The 17,538-nt window shown below is 41.9% G+C and overlaps 1 protein-coding gene across 8 annotated transcripts in view; it reads left to right on the plus strand.

The window, feature by feature from the left end:
• TLN2 (talin 2) overlaps positions 1-17,538 on the plus strand; it is a 509,872-nt gene that overhangs the window by 303,319 nt on the left and 189,015 nt on the right. For all 8 annotated transcript variants that reach the window (XM_055435636.2, XM_055435634.2, XM_055435641.2 and 5 more), the window contains 2 exons: positions 1,244-1,386; positions 2,993-3,120. In XM_055435636.2, coding sequence (XP_055291611.1) covers positions 1,244-1,386; positions 2,993-3,120 — 271 coding nt within the window. The remainder of the gene's footprint in view (positions 1-1,243; positions 1,387-2,992; positions 3,121-17,538) is intronic.

Consider the following 17,538-nt stretch of genomic DNA (forward strand, 5'->3'; position numbering starts at 1 on the left):
TGTGTATCTGTGTTTAAGAATAGCGACTCCTATGTGGTACGTCCATTGGGAAGCTGAATTTGATTGTCTCCTTTTTGTGACATTAACAGCCTTGGATGACTATTGCCTCAATCCATTATTTCCTTAGGGGTTACAAAATAGTAATATAATCCCACCTCAGGAAAATCCTTTTCTATGGCTACAGAGTTAATATACAGAAAAACAAGTATGTGTACACCATGTGTCCCCAAAGCCTGTGTTTTGTGCACTGGCTGACCCCCGCCCCCCGCCACCTTCCCAGAAGGATCATACTTTATGCATATTTCACTCAGACCTTCCCAACTTCTTTCTTTCTTTCATTGTTCTTTCTCTTGCTGTTGCATTGGGAAGATGTCATCCTTGTCCTTATGTTCGTTGGTCTTCAGTGGAGCTTTCATCTCCTCTAACCCTTTGTCCAATCTCTCTCTCTTTTTTTCTTTTTGCCTCATTCAATTTCCAGTGAGAGCTTGGTAGACAAATCCTGAGGATTATACTGTGCGGGATGCTCTCCCGGCTAGTGTGGGAGAGGAAGTCGATTCGATACATTCCCTGTGCTAAAGTCAACGCTTGTTAATGAATAGTTGCTCTCAGTACCTGTGTGTGTGTGTTAAGCCTGGGGAGGAGTGTAGGAATGAGAGCTGTGGGAAGTATAGAGGAATGATCCATCTCCATGCATCTAGGTATCAGGCCAGTATTTTCTATATGAGTGAGATTACTGGTGGGCCATGTGCAGGGTTCTGCCCTCCCCTACCCCTCAGTGTCCTGTCCTCTCCTGGTCCCAGTTACTTCCAGTTTCCTCCTCTTTTCTGCTTAAGGTCAAGGGTAGTAACTCATGATCCTCAGAATTTATAAATTATTTCACAATCAGAGTAAAGACCAGTCTTGACTTAAAAGAAAATGCAGACTTGATTGTCTTGGCTTAAAGCACTGTTTTCCTTGTTTCTTCCTCCACCCAAGGAATGGGCATATTATTAATTCATTGTGGGGTTTTACTAATTTAGGAATAGCTGTGAACTTTTCTGTCATTTGCTTTTTCATATGTCATGTAGTATGCATCCAATTACTTTGCCAAGTTAAAGAGCTCAGATTTAATCTAAGAAGCAACTATAACTGAATATGAGCATTTTAAAAATCCGCATCTGCATCATGCTGCTGTTTTGGTTAATCCCCTTGAACTAAGAGGAAAAGTAGACACAGTTCTTTCATATGTCATCTTGCATTGCAGTAAATTGGCTGGATCACAGCCGAACATTCAGAGAACAAGGAGTAGATGAAAATGAAACACTGCTGCTTAGACGGAAGTTCTTTTACTCTGATCAGAATGTGGACTCAAGAGACCCCGTGCAGCTGAACTTGCTCTATGTTCAGGTACAGTATCGAATGCTCAGACCCTGAGGTTGGTGAGCTTTCCAGAACTCCAGCTGTGGCTGGTGGAGGGCAGGAACTCGGCTCTGGTTCTTGCCGTGTCTGTGACATGCTCTTTTCAATCATGTTGAGTTGTGGTCAGGTTGATGTCCACTGTGAGCTGCCACCCATCCTGAGAGAGGGGCTTTGGTTGGCCTCCCAGCGGAGATCCTGGTAGCCCACTGCTGTCTCTCTCTGTCTCCTGGCTTTGCAGAACATACCTGGCTCACCATTCACATGTACTACCGCTTTCTTAGCTCACTTCTAGAAAACAAGGATGGATATTGGTCAGAAAATCAGTATTTCTCATTAACTGAAAGATATACTCTCAATAACATTTTATATTTTTACCATTAACCAATTGTTTAAACTCAGACGAGTCATTCAATTTATCTGAGTTGCAGTTACCCAGTACCTAAGATGTGGATTTTCACTAGACAGTCCTGAAGACTCCTTTTGGCTCAAGGAAAACATCTTCCTTCCTCTCTTACTTCTTTCATTCTTCCCTGTATTCCTTCCCTTTCCTCTCCTTTTACTTATCAACCTGTTGGCTCATAGAAATAATGTGGGAGGGGAAGGGTCAGCAAAATGCAGCCACAGTGTCGCCTGTATTTATAAATATTAAAGTTTTATTGGAACCACATCTCATTTGTTTATGTATTGCACATTAGTAAATCCCCTTCTTTATCGCATAATTGTCTACGTATTGTCAGTGGCAGCACTCATATTCTGACAGCAGAGTTCAGTCGAGACAGAGACCCATGGCCCAGAAGATGTAATTTGTTTACTCTCCGGCATTTTACGGGAACATTTTCTGGCCCCCAAGTTAGTGGATGGAGGAAGGGCTTGGAGAAATGAGGCTGGTAGGCCAGAGAGAGATATCCAGACAATAAGAAAATGCTTTTTGGTTTAAGACTCAGGGCCAAAGGTCAGAGTGTACATCTGAGAGTGCTCTGGGGGGTCATTTAACTAGAGAAAGGAAAGACAGAAAGAAAAGGAATAAACAGCAACACAAGTGAGGGATCAGGAAACAGGAGAAAGACTTCAAGTGCAGTGCCTTCCTGATTCTAGGACTGTGTATTTGCTTATAATTTCACTGAAACGTGTGCAGTACTGAGTGCTTCTCTGTTCTGTTTATCTTGGGGTGAGGATTGGGTTGATTTTACTTCTAGGTAATTTTTCTATTTATCACTTAGGGTCATAAAAATATATTGCATTTCTGTCCCCTATGAATCTGGTCATTATACAAGGATTTCCCTTTGCCCCTTTATTTTTCACAATCACTTCTACCTCCCTAGATTACACTTAAGCTTTAGTTTCAATATACTGGACATTGCTGATGCCTTCCATCCATAAGCAATATGGGCACGGACTTGTTTTCCCTTTGCGTTAATTCTGCGGCGCTGCAGTTGCTCACAGCGTCCTGAATGAATGCCACAGTCTGGCTTGCCTGACATGCTTCCCCTCATTCCCCGGAGAAGGGAGGCTTGGGTGCCAGGATCATGGCACTGGAGAAATTGTGTTGGTCCCCCCAAGCTCCTGATACTTTTTGCTTCCTCTTGTGTTGCAGGCTCGGGATGATATCCTGAACGGCTCCCACCCTGTCTCCTTCGAGAAAGCGTGTGAGTTTGGTGGATTTCAAGCCCAGATTCAATTCGGACCTCATGTGGAGCATAAACACAAGCCTGGATTCTTAGAGTAAATGACCATTTGGTTTTCTTTTTTCTCTTGTTTTCACTATTTATTTTTGAGCTTGTTATGCAACATACCATAGTTTTGGTCAGTTGTGAGACTATTAGCTTTTACATGATTCAATATATGATGACATTTGTGGGCCTTGGCGAAAGCAAGAGGCCTAGAAATTCAGTGTTGGGATGACTATGAAGATGGCTTGTTCCACTTTTGGGCAGGGGGTGTTTTCCTCTGGATCACAAGGGTTTGCGGTATCCCTCCAAGCTGTTGTCTAAGGCAGTGGTCCCCAACCTTTTGGCACCTGGGGCCAATTTCATGGAAGATAATTTTCCCAGGAACAGAGTGGTAGGGGATGGCTTCAGGATGATTCAAACACTTTACATTTATTGTGTACTTTATTTCTATTATATTACATTGTGATATATGAGAATTTAATATGAGAATCAGCCATTGCTGATCTGACAGGAGGTGGAGCTCAGACGGTAATGGCAGCCATAGGGAGCAGCTATAAATACAGATGAAACTTTGCTCACTCAGCGCTCACTTTGCTCACTCCTGCTCTGCAGCCCAGTTCCTAACAGGCCATGGACCAGTCCCAGAGGACTTTCCCCATCTTCTGAAATCTCTGCTGTTTAGAATATTACTTCTTCATATGTGGCAGTATTTTGTCATGTTGCATTTCTTCAGACTCCAGTATTAGAACAACAAAAGACTGAGAGTTTCACATCATTTAGTATAATTTAGTGAAGTTGTCACCGCTCTGAAATAGTGTGATGTATATATTTTTAAATACTGGCTCTACTCTTCCCACCCATCTGGTCTTTGGTTTGCTTTTATGAAATGATGGGGGTGATTTTCCTGGCTCAGTACTTAACGGTTTTAAGAGAAAGCTAACCCTCCAGATTCATCACAGCCCCACTGAACATGGGCCTTAGGACTGGGTTTCCTAGAGATGTCCAGCAGACAAGCCTAGCCATGTGTAGGCAGCTGTTTGTTAGAGGTCATCTTCCCCTCTGGTTTGGCCTGGGCTTCTCCAAGGATTTTGTCTCTTTCTTTCTCTGATAATATTTCTTTCCTTTTCTCTGTTTTCTCCCACTTTTTCTCTCTTCCACTTCCTCTTAGATCCGATAAAATACTTGGCTAAGCCAAAAATATCACTACAGGAAGTCTTAACCTAGGCAATATCATACTCTCACCTAGAGTGCAGCTTGTAGAGGCTTTGCAAATGGGGACCTGACAGGAATGCTTACTGGGGTGGGTAGATGTCATCTCTTCTATAAGATACACCAATGTGAGGTGCATGAAGTAGGTCATTCATCATATTGCATCTGAGTGTATTGAAAGGAGACAATAACAACTGCTTATTTGGCCTCTGACCTCACTTTTGCTTTGGTGGAAAGTAATTGGGACCAGCACATGCCCTGAGGTAAAAAGGAAATCAGACTTCTCTCCTGGTGGCACAGAATGCCTGGGCCACATGCTGTTGGGTCTAAACTAAGTTGTTATTAAAATAAAAACAACCCTCCCCTTGGGTTGATGAATCCCAGGGAGCCCTCCCAGAGTAATGCTTTGTCCTACAGTATTCCGTACAGTGACCTTGAGTCTGAGACTAGCTCTGAGCAGGTCCTGTCATTGACTTTGTTCGGCATCCTCCAAATGAGTCATTTGGCCGAGTTCCTCAGGGCCACTTGTATCCAGTTGGTCTGACTTCCTTCCTACCGGAACCTTGGAAGTTTGCCTTTCTCTGTTCTTCTACCCCCGATGCCTTCCAGAAAACCATGTGCACAGGAGCTTTTAGTTGCTCTCACCTTCCCGTATCCTGCCCTCCCAGTTGGTCCCTCATATTCGTTTGGTATCATAAACCTATGGATTATGGCCATGGAAACTGACAACACAAAGAACTAATTAAGCCCCAGAGGGAGGAAACGTATTTTGTTTCTTTGAGTGACTGATGAAGCATGGGAGAAAATGAAGAGATTTATGAACCAAAAAGTTTTACATGTTTACTTTCTTAAACGTTCATACCTGTGAGCCTGTGTGGCCCTGATCAGAAGGTGATCCAAATTCAGCCCTTCATTGGGTACCTGAAATGATACTACCCTGGTCGTTTTATTTATGCCTTTTCTCTGGAGCTTTTGGACAGATAATTCTCAGGGCCTCCTTGTGAATTCAACAAGCAGTATATTTTATGTTATGGATGCAGAGCAAGCAGCAGAGAGAAGTGGCTTGTTCACGGTTACATAGACGTTTCCTGCAGGTAGCTTCTGACTCATCACGTTGAGATTTAAATTTTTTACAAACAGATGTCTACTTGCAGGGCAAAGGTGCCCCCTTCACTGGTCTCCCAGTATGCAGCAAGGTTAGGGAAGTACTTTAAAATGTGATCACAGGATTCCTTGGTCTCTTTGCTGTCACTGGTTGTGCCTACTACATCCCACTGAGTGTCATCACACCACCAACTGCTTGTGTGTGGATTACAGGCAGTATCAGAGCGCTGGTATTGCTCATACACTGTCTCCTGGGACTTATGGGCTACCGAATATGGCACACCTGCAGTCTGTTAAAGATGTACCTTCTCTTAGTAATTTGAGGTCACCCAGGTTAAGCAATTGTGTCCTACTATCTTGTTTCTGAGATTATGGTATCGAGCTCAGGATTCTAGTGGTATGTGTATCCCTTACTCAGGTTCCAGATTAAAACAAGCTTGTTGCGCCTCATAGAAATTATTTTTCCTATGAATTTGATTTACTCTTTAATTAGGCCATGTTTAGTCTAGGTAATGAGGCATTTTTATTTAATGTAGATGTTTAATAATATACACATATTATTGCACATACAGGTAAAAACCTGCCTGAGAATGTTCATCTCCTTTTGAATAACACAGTGAGGTCACAGTTCCCTGACTGTGTGTTGGATAGTCTGAGACCTTTCAGGGTTAGGTCCCTGTGCTGTCCCTGGTGACTGTGACTAAACCATGTCTTCTCGTCTTTGGTTTTCACTGTCTTGCTTTCATGTATACTGTTGGCTTTGAACAAGTCACAGTTTAAAAAAAAAAAAAATAGAAGATTGGCCTTGTCACAGATCCTGGTTGAAGACAAAGCCAGGCAGAGATTTTAGTCACATAGCTTTTGGGTAGGGTACATGGAGGTATGTTTAATGACTTTAATTCCTTTCTTTTTGACTTTTAACTATAAAATTAATTTTCTTTAAATTTTTTGAAAATTTGTGTAGCACTTGTGCTCAGAGTCAGCATACTATGGACCTTTTTTTTTTAAAAAAAAAAAAGCTTTATTGAGGAATAATTGGGAATAAAATTGACAACTATGTATATTTTAAATTATGCAACTTGATAATATGATGTCATATAGAATAGACACATATAGAATGATTACCAAGATCAAAATAACTAACACATCCATTACTTCATATTGTGTGTGTATCTCTGTGTGTATGTGTTGAGAATGCATATCAGCTCAGCAACTTTTAAGTACACTGTACATGTTATTAACTATAGTAATGCTGTGTGCTAGATTCTTATGGTAAGTTTCATACACTTTGACCTGTATTACCCCATTTACCTTTCTCCCCCAAGCCTTGCAACCACCATTTCTATTTTCTGTTTCTGTGGGAATGGCTTAAGAAAGAGCTCTGCATGTAAGAGATACCATACAGTTTTGGCCATTCTCTGTCTGGCTTATGTCACTTAGCATATCACCCTCTGAGTTCACCTGTGTTGTCACAAATGGCAGGGTTTCCTTTTCTCTTATGGTGGAAAATATTTCATTGTATGTATCTACCACACATTTTCTTTACCCATTCATCTATCAAGGGACATTTACGTTGTCTCCCTATCTTGGCTATTCCGAATAATAGTGCAGTGAATGTGGGTTGCAGACCCTGATTGCAGTTTCTTTGGATAAACACCAGTGAGTGAGATTGCTGGATCATATGGTAGTTGCTATGGACCCTTTTATGAGTTTGGGTTTGTTTGTTTGTTTTTCACCTTTCTTAAGACCCTTTAATGATTTCTGTATTCAGTAGCACTTTAGTGAAGGTGCTTTTCGAGGAAAATGAAAATCAGAGACTAAACGATTCTCAGAGTTTTCAGGGATTTAAGAATTATTTAGTGTCCTCCATCTGCTCTATTGTTGGGGAAATGGGTGCAAGAGAAATGGAATTTCAGAGACACAAATTTAGTGGAATAATTTAACGTACCTTCCTCAGGAAGTGATAAGTAGAACAAGATCAAAATAATATAAAGAAAATGTTTTAGTCAAGAGAAAATAATGAAAAAGAAATTTCAGAGTAAATCAACAGAACCTGAAGCTCCCTCTCTGAAAAAGTTAATAAAATGTGTAAATCTCTGGTAGATTTGGTCAAGTAAAACGAAGAAAGAGGCAAACATAATCATTAGTAATGAATTATAGGGGCAGAACTTCAGATAAGCATTTTAAAAATCATAAGAAAATGAAATGGAAATTTGAAGCCAAAAATTGAAGATATAGACAAAAATGGATAATAAGAAAATCTGGATGGATCTATGATCTTGAAAGAAATAGTCTTCATAATATAAAATAAATGAATCAAAAAACAACAAAACAAAAAGTAGATTCAGTTTGTTTCAGAGAACAGAAAGAGGAAAAAAAAAATTCCTCACCTTAGCTTGAAGCTAGCAGATCAAGATAGCAACATTTAATTGAATGCACACCAATAAAATTTTAAACTCAATATGGGTCCTACCTAAAATTCATAAAAAATTAGTCAAGTCCAGCATTACTTCTGTTTATCTGTAACTGCAAGTTATAACTGGTTTTTCTAGGAATGCAAAATTCATTGTTCAATGAATAATTTATTCATGTCTTCTACCTGGTAAGCTCTAGACATTGAGGACAGCAGTGTAAAGCAGTCAAACATTCCTTCCCTGATGGAACTTTTTTTCTAGTGTAGAGGGAGATAATAAGTAACAAAGAAGTCAGGAAATAAGGAAAGGAAAAAGAAACAGCTTCAGGATTAGAAAAATGAAACTGTCAGTTGCAAGTGATAGGTTTATCTACATAGATAATTCACTCAATCTGTGAAGAAATTTATCAGAACTGTTAAGAGAAAGTAGTCTCTGGAAGATAGATCAGTATATTAAAGCAGCTTATCATCACCTAGATCCAGACAACCATGGTATTCATCTGCAGGACTGAAAAATAAATATATAGATATGTTTGTATGTGTGAAAATATATGGAAGACTCACAACTAATCCCAATTTCTTAGAAAGCTATAGTAATTTAAACACTCTATTATTAACGTAGGGTGATGTAAGAGTTCTGAAGGGTGACAAACCTGCCTTAAGGAAAGTTAAAATAGTAGGCAAAATATGTTTTCCAAATGGGGCTTCCCAAATGACTCAGAGGTAAAGAATCCTGCCAGGGCTGGAGATGTGCGTTCAATCTCGGTCAGGAAAATCCCTTAGAGAAGGAAATGGCAACCCACTCTGATATTCTGGCCTGGGAAACCCTATGGACAGAGGAACCTGATTGGCTACAGTCCAAGGAGTCACAAGAGTCAAATATGACAGAGTAACTGAGCACCCTCACTAGGGAAAAAGATCAAGATAATGCACAGGCACTTGAGAGAAGAGGAAATTCTACTTACTTGTAAAGATAGGAAAAGATACTCAGCCTCATAAGCAATCTAGAATGCAAAATCAATAAGGCTATAGCTTTTTCATGTCTCTCAAATGGGCGCATATTTTAGTGTATGAAGACACCAGAGCACAGAGGAAATGATATTTTAGAAGATGAATCTGTTGAATTTAAAAATACAAAGAGAAACAATGTATTGTTTATAGACACAAGGAGAGGAAGGAACATAATAAACCATGCATGGAAATTACCTTCAGGAAAATGACTACCTATAAGGTGAGAAAGAAGGATGGTATGGGACTTCAGCTAAATCTGTAATTTGTTCTTTAAAAACAGAAGTAGCAATCATAAAGCGAATATGACAATATGGTGGTGACATGTATTTATCCTTGATGATTGGTATATAAGTTGAGGTGTATACTTTATATTTCATGTTTGCACAGTTAATGTCTTTAAAAAGGATAGTTGCTGTAGTCTGTGTGTGAGGTGATAAAAGCTTGTAATCACTGAGGTTGGATGTAGACCATGTAGTAAGGAAAAAATTAAGAGATCTTGGAGGTCAGGCACAAAGGTTCCGTGACTCTGGATGCCTCAGGGAGAAATGGCCTGGTGGTTGGGTGCGGGCAGGCAGGGGGCCTCCCTCATTTCTGGTTTCACCCTCATCCTGTTCCCATGTTCCTTAGGAGTGTTTCACTGAGAAAACACTGCAACCCGGGTATGAGTCTCTGAGGAAGGCTTTAGAGTGGACCTCGAAATTTTCCCCCACAAACTCAAGATAATTCTACCGTCAACAAACAAAGCTATTGACACAGTACGAAGTCAAGTCAGTCTTTCTCTTGGCGTCTGTTCAAACACATATTCCTCCTTTGTAGTTGGTCTTCTGTGTGTGCCTTTGTCAGAATACTTTGTGGATTCTGTTTTCAAACCCACAGGAAAGCAAGAGTTTCAGCTTTGTTTCTCCCCAGCTCTGTCTTACCTCCTCTTCCTCTCCACTGCCCATGCACTGGTTTCTCTAGCTGGCTTTTTTATATTTTTTTGGAGATAGTGCCATTTTATTTATTGATTAATTATTTTTATTTTTAATTGGAGGGTAAGTGCTTTCCAGTATTGTGTTGGTTTCTGCCATTCATCAGCGTAAACCAACCACAGATATAGATTTGCCCCTCTTGAACCTCCTTCCCATCCCACCCGTCTAGGTTGTCACAGAGCCCCAGTTTGAGCTCCCTGAGTCATCCAGCAAACTCCCCCTGGCTTTCTGTTTTACATGTGGCAGTGTATATGTTTCCATGCTACTCTCTCCATTCATCCCTCCCTCTCCGTCCCCACCCCGTGGCCACAAGCCTGTCCTCTGTGTCTGTCTCCACTGCTGCCCTGCAAATAGGTTCATCAGAACCATCTTTCTAGATTCCATATATATCCTCTAGTATACAGTATTTTTTTTTTCTCTTTCTGACTTACTTCACTTTGTTTAACAGGTTCTAGGTCCATCCCCCTCATTAGCACTGACTCAAATGTGGTCCTTTTTGAGGCTGAGTAATATTCCATTGTAAAAAATGCACCACAGCTTCTTTATCCATTCATCTTTCGATGGACATTTAGGTTGCTTCCATGTCGTAGCTGTTGTAAATAGTGCTGCAGCGAACACTGAGAGACATGTGTCTTTTCAATTATGGTTTTCTCAGGGTATATGCCCAGTAGTGCTATTATTCATTTATATGGTAGTTTTATTTCTAGTTTTGTATAGGAATCTCCATACTGTCTTACACAGTGGCTGTAATCAATTTCCATTCTCACCAATAGTGCAAGAGGGTTTTTTGCCCCATGCTCCTGACAGCTGGGAGTGCTCCCATCAGTCTGGGGTGGTGATGAGCACTCAATGTTGCCTTTCTGTTTCCTCCTAGCTTCAGCCTCCTAAGGTTGCTGTCTCCCTCCCTAAGGACTTTCGGACTGCATAACTTTGAAACCAGGAACCTCTGCATGTATCGAACCCTGGGCTGTCTTTGAACCTCTGTGGGATTTCCCATCTTTGCACTGACGGGCACTGGGTTTGGTTCAGGAGCACAGAACTGCCGTGTGTCTGAGACGGGTCCTCAGCGCCTTGCCTGTGCATTTCCGCTGTGATCTTCAGTCTCTACTTTTTTGCCACTTTAACTATTTTCCAACTCTTCCACCTGCTTCATCACTTCAAGTTAATCAGGACTTGACCAATATTCTTAAGTCACATTGTCATCTTTGAGTCTGGATTTAAACCCAAGATTTAAATCCAGTGTATCCAACTCCATCATTTAAGCTTTCAGCCCACTAGACCAGTGGGTCCTCCACCTTTAGCGTATGGCAGGCTCGTCCAGAGGGCTTGTTAAAACACACTGTTGGGTCTTACCTCAGAGCCTCTTATTCAGTGGGTTTGGTGCAAAGCCTAAAGACTGGCACGTGTTACATGTTTTCAGGTGGTACTGATGCTGCTAGCCCTCGGACCACGCTTTGAAACTTTATGTGATGCCATCCCTCTCCTCTTTAGAGCTCCACCGTGTGCTGGTAGACTTGTCACTGCCCGTTTTGTTTCCTTTTTTTAAGTCTGGCTGCACTTTGTCTTCATTGCTGCACGTGGGCTTTCTCTAGTTGTAGAGAGCAGGGGCGACTCTTCGTTGCAGGGTGCGGTCTTCTCGTCGCAGTGGCTTCTCTTGTTGCGGAGCACGGGCTCTAGGGCTCATGGGTAGTTTTGGCTTGTGGGCTTAGTTTGCTCTGAGGCATGTGGGATCTTCCCAGACTAGGGATTGAACCTGTGTCCCCTGCACTGGCAGGCGGATTCTTACCCACTGAGCCACCAGGGAAGCCCTCTTCACCCTTTATGTTCATATTGTTGCCCTCCTTCCCCAGGAATGAGAGGGCAGCCGTTGTTTTCATATGAGCAGCACCATTCCCAGGCGGGGATCTTAAATGCTTCCAAGGTGATAAGGCCAGCTAAGAGAGATGGGAGTTGCCTGTGGCGGTGCAATCTCTAGACAAGAGTTCTGGGACAGGTGAGAAGCTGTTAACATTTCCCAAACCATGGCTGCCTCCCGTGTACCTGTGCACTCTTTTTGAGACCAGAGAACATCTTTAGAATGCCTCTTTTGGAATTACTTATAGAAGCAGCTTACATTTGATATATGAAAATGAAGTTTTAAGTGAGTGTCTGGATTTGAATCCAGGCCCCTCTCCCCCATATGTGTTTATTAAATTCCACTTCCCTTATTCATTGCCTCTTTGCATTTCTAAAAAATTGACTGCCACCACTATGGTCGTTGTTGCCATTATCTGATTGGGTGTTTCTGTTTCTTTGTCCCATGGTTCTCAAATACCTATCATATGGTATGTCTTTTGACCAAAGGGTAACGTGGGGAGACCAGAGTGCTAACTGGCTAAAAGCATGATCTCTGGAGCCCACAGATGAGGTTTAAGTTGTTGGCTATGACTGTGGGCAACTTCCTGAGAATCACTGAGCCTCCTGTTCCATGTATAAAAAACTGGAATGTTGAAATATTTTCTTCCAAGAACTTTTGTTAGAGTTTAATCTATTTATGCATGTAAAACCCCTGAAACAGTATTTGCCTTTCAATAAATGGCAGCTGTTGGTAGTGGAAAACCCCCTATGAATGTGGTTTAGTGTTTCTTGGATCATCCCCCAAACTCATTTAAAGTACAGACTCTATGCTTCTACCTCTCTGAAACCCTGTATTTTAACTTTCAACTTAGGCATTTATTTCCCAGTCTTTTGATACAGGACCAACTTTTTTTCCTGGTGTGGGTCACCTGGATAGGGCTCTCCGTGATTTGTTGGATATGCCATGTAACCTATAAGAGAATATAAAGACAATCATGAAGCAATCTGAGGACAGACTATTTTTAAATTTTAATGGTTTTTTGTTTGTTTAGTAGTTCACATGTCTTGTTTATATCTAATAACTTTTTGTAAATATTTACTGTTAGGAAGCATTTGGTAAGCTCTCTTTTGTACTGTTCTAGGGACTCTTGCCTAAAAAATCCCATGGATGGAGCAGCCTGGCAGGCTGCAGTCCGTGGGGTCGCTTAGGGTCGGACACGACTGAGTGACTTCACTTTCACTTTTCATTTTCACACATTGGAGAAGGAAATGGCAACCTACTCCAGTGTTCTTGCCTGGAGAATCCCAGGGATGGGGGAGCCTGGTGTGCTTCCGTCTATGGGGTCACACAGAGTCGGACACAACTGAAGTGACTTAGCAGCAGCAGCAGCAGCAGGGACTATTTTAGCCCCAGGTTAGGGGCTACTTTGGTTTATTGCGTAATTATGTGATACACAGCCAGCAGTGAGATTGAAGAATAAATGCAGATCAATACAAACGGGAGAAGAAAGACAACTGACTCAGCCAGAGCAAAAGTAGAGCTCATGAGAGAAGAGTCTGTTGTCTGCAGATTTCAGCCTCCCGTGGATCTGAGAGTGTGAGAGGAACTCTGACTAGTTTGCTGTCTTAGTAATCAGTGTTACTATTGCACTCAGAAAAGATGATACATATGAGGCTGGCAGAGGGTTTTCAGGCTGCCCTTTTAAGGTGGGAATATTTCAGGAGGCAGTGGGTAGGACTTGGCTTGGCCAGTGCTTGCTTAATTAGGAGAAAATTTTCCAATCAGATTTGACCATCTGACCCATTTTCTCAGAGAAGGCCAACAGATTTCACATGTATGCTTAGGAACCTTCCATACTTGGGTCTGGTAATCAAAAAAAACAACCGAGCTGGAACTGCTCCCCCATGGGCCGGCAGGCAGCGATGATGGCAGGCTGCCTGCTCTTTCTGGCTTCCTGCTGACACTGTGCGTGCTGTTGATTTACTGGAGAATAATACATCCCACACACGTGCACGCACACACGCACGCTCCCTCATTTCATATTTGAAAATACAGTAAGTGAAGTGTTGGTCTGTCAGTCGTGTCCGACTCTTTGTGATCCCATGGACTGTAGCTCACCAGGCTCCTCTGTCCATGGAATTCTCCAGGCAAGAATACTGGAGTGGGTAGCCTATCCCTTCTCTAGGGGATCTTCCCAGCCCAGGGATTGAACCCGGGTCTCCTGCATTGCAGGCAGATTCTTTACTATGTGAACCACCAGGGAAGCCTGCACTTTACAGAACACAACCCCCAAATTGACTCTTGCAACATCAGGGGTCACACCTCCAGTGCAAGCTTCTCACCACAAATGACCAACATGTCACCATCTGGTGTTCTTCTAGTAACTGTCATTCTTGTGAGGCGGTTGGCACGGGCCCCTTTTTTGGGCACTTTAGGTAACCTTTGCCAGGTCTCCTTTGTTGATAACTGTGGGAGCTGCCGTCCAGAGGCTCACAGCAGTGGCCCACCATGATGCTTCCTGGTTATCGTTGTTTGTGTGCTCCAGGGGGAGCCTGGAACAGCCCTGGGTTCACATGCATCCGCCCTTGAACTGGAGGTCAGAGGCTCTCTGCTGCCGTGACCTCAGCCAAGTCTCCTGACCTCTCTGTGACTCAGCTTCCTCTTCCGTGACATTGATGTCTTCCAGTCTTCTCTCAGTCAGACCTTTCTGAAGCCGCTTAACAATAGTCACAGCATCTAAGGTGCTGCCGCCTAGTTGTTTCCTAGGTTCCTTCCTGTGGACAGACGTGGGGGTCTCTTGATTAGGCTTGAGTGTTCTGCTGGTGCTCAAACCTAGTTCCCTGACCTTCCAGAAAATGTATTCAGAATTTTTTTCTACATATGCAGTTTACAGGTTGAAGAGGCATCATGATTCAAGTCTTAATGTAGCCAGAACCTTCGCTTGACCTCTTCTTAAACTGTTTTCTTGTTTATTTGGCTGCAGCGGGTCTCAGCTGCGGCATGTGGGGTCTCTGTTGAGTCATTCAGATGCTTCCTTCACGTGCACATACTCTAGCTATGGTGTGCGGGCTCAGAAGTTGCAGTGCTGGGGTTTAGTAGCTTCTTGGCATGTGGGATCCCAGCTCCCTGACTTGGGTTGGAACCCACGTCCCCTACATTGCAAAGTGGATTTCTAACCACTGGACCACCAGGGAAGTCCCTTGCCCCCTTTTCTGGCTAGTGTGATTGAAAGCAAATCCAAGACAGCATACCATTTCACATGTCAATACTTAAGTATGTTTTCCTGACAATTACAAAATTTTTAAATAATTAAAATCCTGCCTAACTGCAAATGCATCCTGATGCAAACAAAATTAGCAGCAATTCTTTAATGACATCTAATACCCAGTTTGTGGAGAAGGCAATGGCAAGCCACTCCAGTACTCTTAACTAGAAAATCCCATGGATGGAGGAGCCTGGTGGGCTGCAGTCCAGGGGGTCCCTAAGGGTCGGACACGACTGAAGTGACTTAGCAGCAGCAATACCCAGTTTGTGTTAAATTCTCCCCCACATAGTCACTTGGTTTGTATGAAGAGCCAAACAAGGCCTAAAGTGGTTGATGTTTTTCTTTTTTGAGGAATAGCTTTATTGAGATGGAGTTTATATACCATACAACTGACCCATTTACAATTTACATTTCAGTACTTTTTAGTGTATTCACAAGATTGTGTAACCTAATCACCACAACCTGATTTTAGAATGTTTGTATCCCTCCTAAAATAAGCCCTGTGTCCTTTAGCAGTCACTCCCCTTATCCTCCTCTCTATTCCCCAACCTCTGTAACCTCTAATCCTATTTGCCTCTATAGATTTGCCTATTCTAGACATTTCATATAAACAGAAACGTAACAATTTGCAGTCTTTTGCCATGAACTTCTTTCACTTAGCATAGTGCTTCCATATTATGGCATGTATAATACTTAATACATTTTTATTGCCAAATAAAGTTACACTGTATAGCTCAACTACATTTTTTTCATCCATTCATCAGTTGATGGAAATTTGAGTTGTTTCCATCTTTTGGCTATTACAAATGATACTACGATGAACGTTCATGTACAGATGTTTATGTGGACATATGTTTTTACTTTTCCTTGAAATATGCCTAGGAGTAGAATTGTTGTTTAATGTTTCGAGAAACTACCAAATCATTTTCCACTACAGCTGTGCCATTTTACATCCCCACGAGCAATCTGTGAAGGTTCCCATTCCTCCATACCCCCGCCAACACTCCTTATGACCTGTCTTTTTCTATTGTAGTGTCCTACTGGGTATGCAATGGTATGATGCTGTGGTTTCTCTTTGTGTTTCCCTAATGGCTGCTGGTGTCGAGAATATTTTCACACACTTTGTGGCTATGTTTATATCTTCTTTGGAGAAGTGATTGTTCAGATCCTATGACCATTTTAATTGTTTTTTAAAAAATCATTAGTTGCAAGAGATTTCATACAAGTTGTTATCAGATACATAATTTGCACGTATTTTCTTCCAGTATGTGGGTTGCCTTTAACTTTTTTCAGTGATTTCTCTGGCAGTTCAGTTTTTCAGATTTTTATTTAGTCCAGTTTACTTTTTTTCATTTGCTTGTGTGTACTTTTAGTATTATATCTTAAAAGCCTTTGCCTAAGCTGGGGTCATAAAAATTTACTCCTTTTTCTTCTAAAAGCTAAATCTTTAACCCTTACATTTAGGTCAGTGATCCATTTGGAGTTCGTTTTTTATAGCAATCTTTTGTTTTTTTAAGTTATTATTTATTTATGTGTTTTTGGCTGCCCTGGGTCTTCATTGCTGCGCATGGGCTTTCTCTAGTTACGGCCAGCAGGGGCTACTCTCTAGTTGCAGTGTTCTGACTTCTTATTGCAGTGGCTTCTCTTGTTGTGGAGCACAGGCTCTGGAGCTCCCAGGCTTCCGTAGCTGTGGCACATGGGCTTAGTTGGCACACTGCATGTGGAATCTTCCCAGACCGGGGATTGAACCCCTGTCCCCTGCACTGGCAGGTGGATTCTTAACCACTGGACCACCAGGGAAGTTCTGGAGTTAATTTTTATGTGTCATGTGAGATAAGAGGTCCAACTTCATTGTTTTGCATGTGGATATCTAGTTGTCACAGCACCATTTGTTAAAAAGACTGTTATTTTCCCATTGAAGCGTCTTGGCACTCTTGTTGAAAATCAGTTGTCCGTAAAGGCAAGGGTTGATTTCTGGCTTCTCAATTCTATTCTAATGTCAGTACTACACGATCTTTGTTACTGTAGTTTTATAATGTGTTTCTTCTTTCTTTCTATACTAACAGATTTCAGTTCTTCTTTTAAATCGTTATTTATTTTTGGCTGTGCTGGGTCTTCATTGCCGCACAGGCTTTCTCTAGTTGCCCTGAGAGGGGCTGCTCTCTAGTTGCTGTGCCTGGGCTTCTCTTGCTGCGGAGCCGGGGCTCCGGGCTGTGCAGGCTTCAGTAGCTGCCACACATGAGCTCAGTAGTTGCGACTCCCAGGCTCAGTAGTGGTGGTGCACAAGCTGAGTTGTTCCTTAGCATGTGGGATCTTCCTAGATCAAGGATTGAACTTGTGTCTCCAACATTGGCAGGCAGATTCTTTACCGCTGAGCCCCCAGTGACACCCCATAAATGCATTTCTTAAAACTCTCTTAATCTGTTTGTGTGTCAGATTTTTTTTACCTCTACCCGCAAGCCATTTATTTGTGAAAATCCTGGGTTGTTTTTATAATATTTACCATGATGGGATTTGGCTCATAGTATCCTGGTAGTATCACTTACCATGTTTCTCTAGCTCTCTTTTTTTAAACTGTTAGGAGGTTTTTTTGTAAGCTTATATTTGGATCTGGATTCTTAAATTCATATTCAGTTATATATTTACTTGTTTTTTTCTCT

The sequence above is a fragment of the Moschus berezovskii genome, chromosome 9 (genome assembly GCF_049115385.1).
Source record: "Moschus berezovskii isolate FMDL1 chromosome 9, NW_MosBer_1.0, whole genome shotgun sequence".
Classification (NCBI taxonomy): domain Eukaryota; kingdom Metazoa; phylum Chordata; class Mammalia; order Artiodactyla; family Moschidae; genus Moschus; species Moschus berezovskii.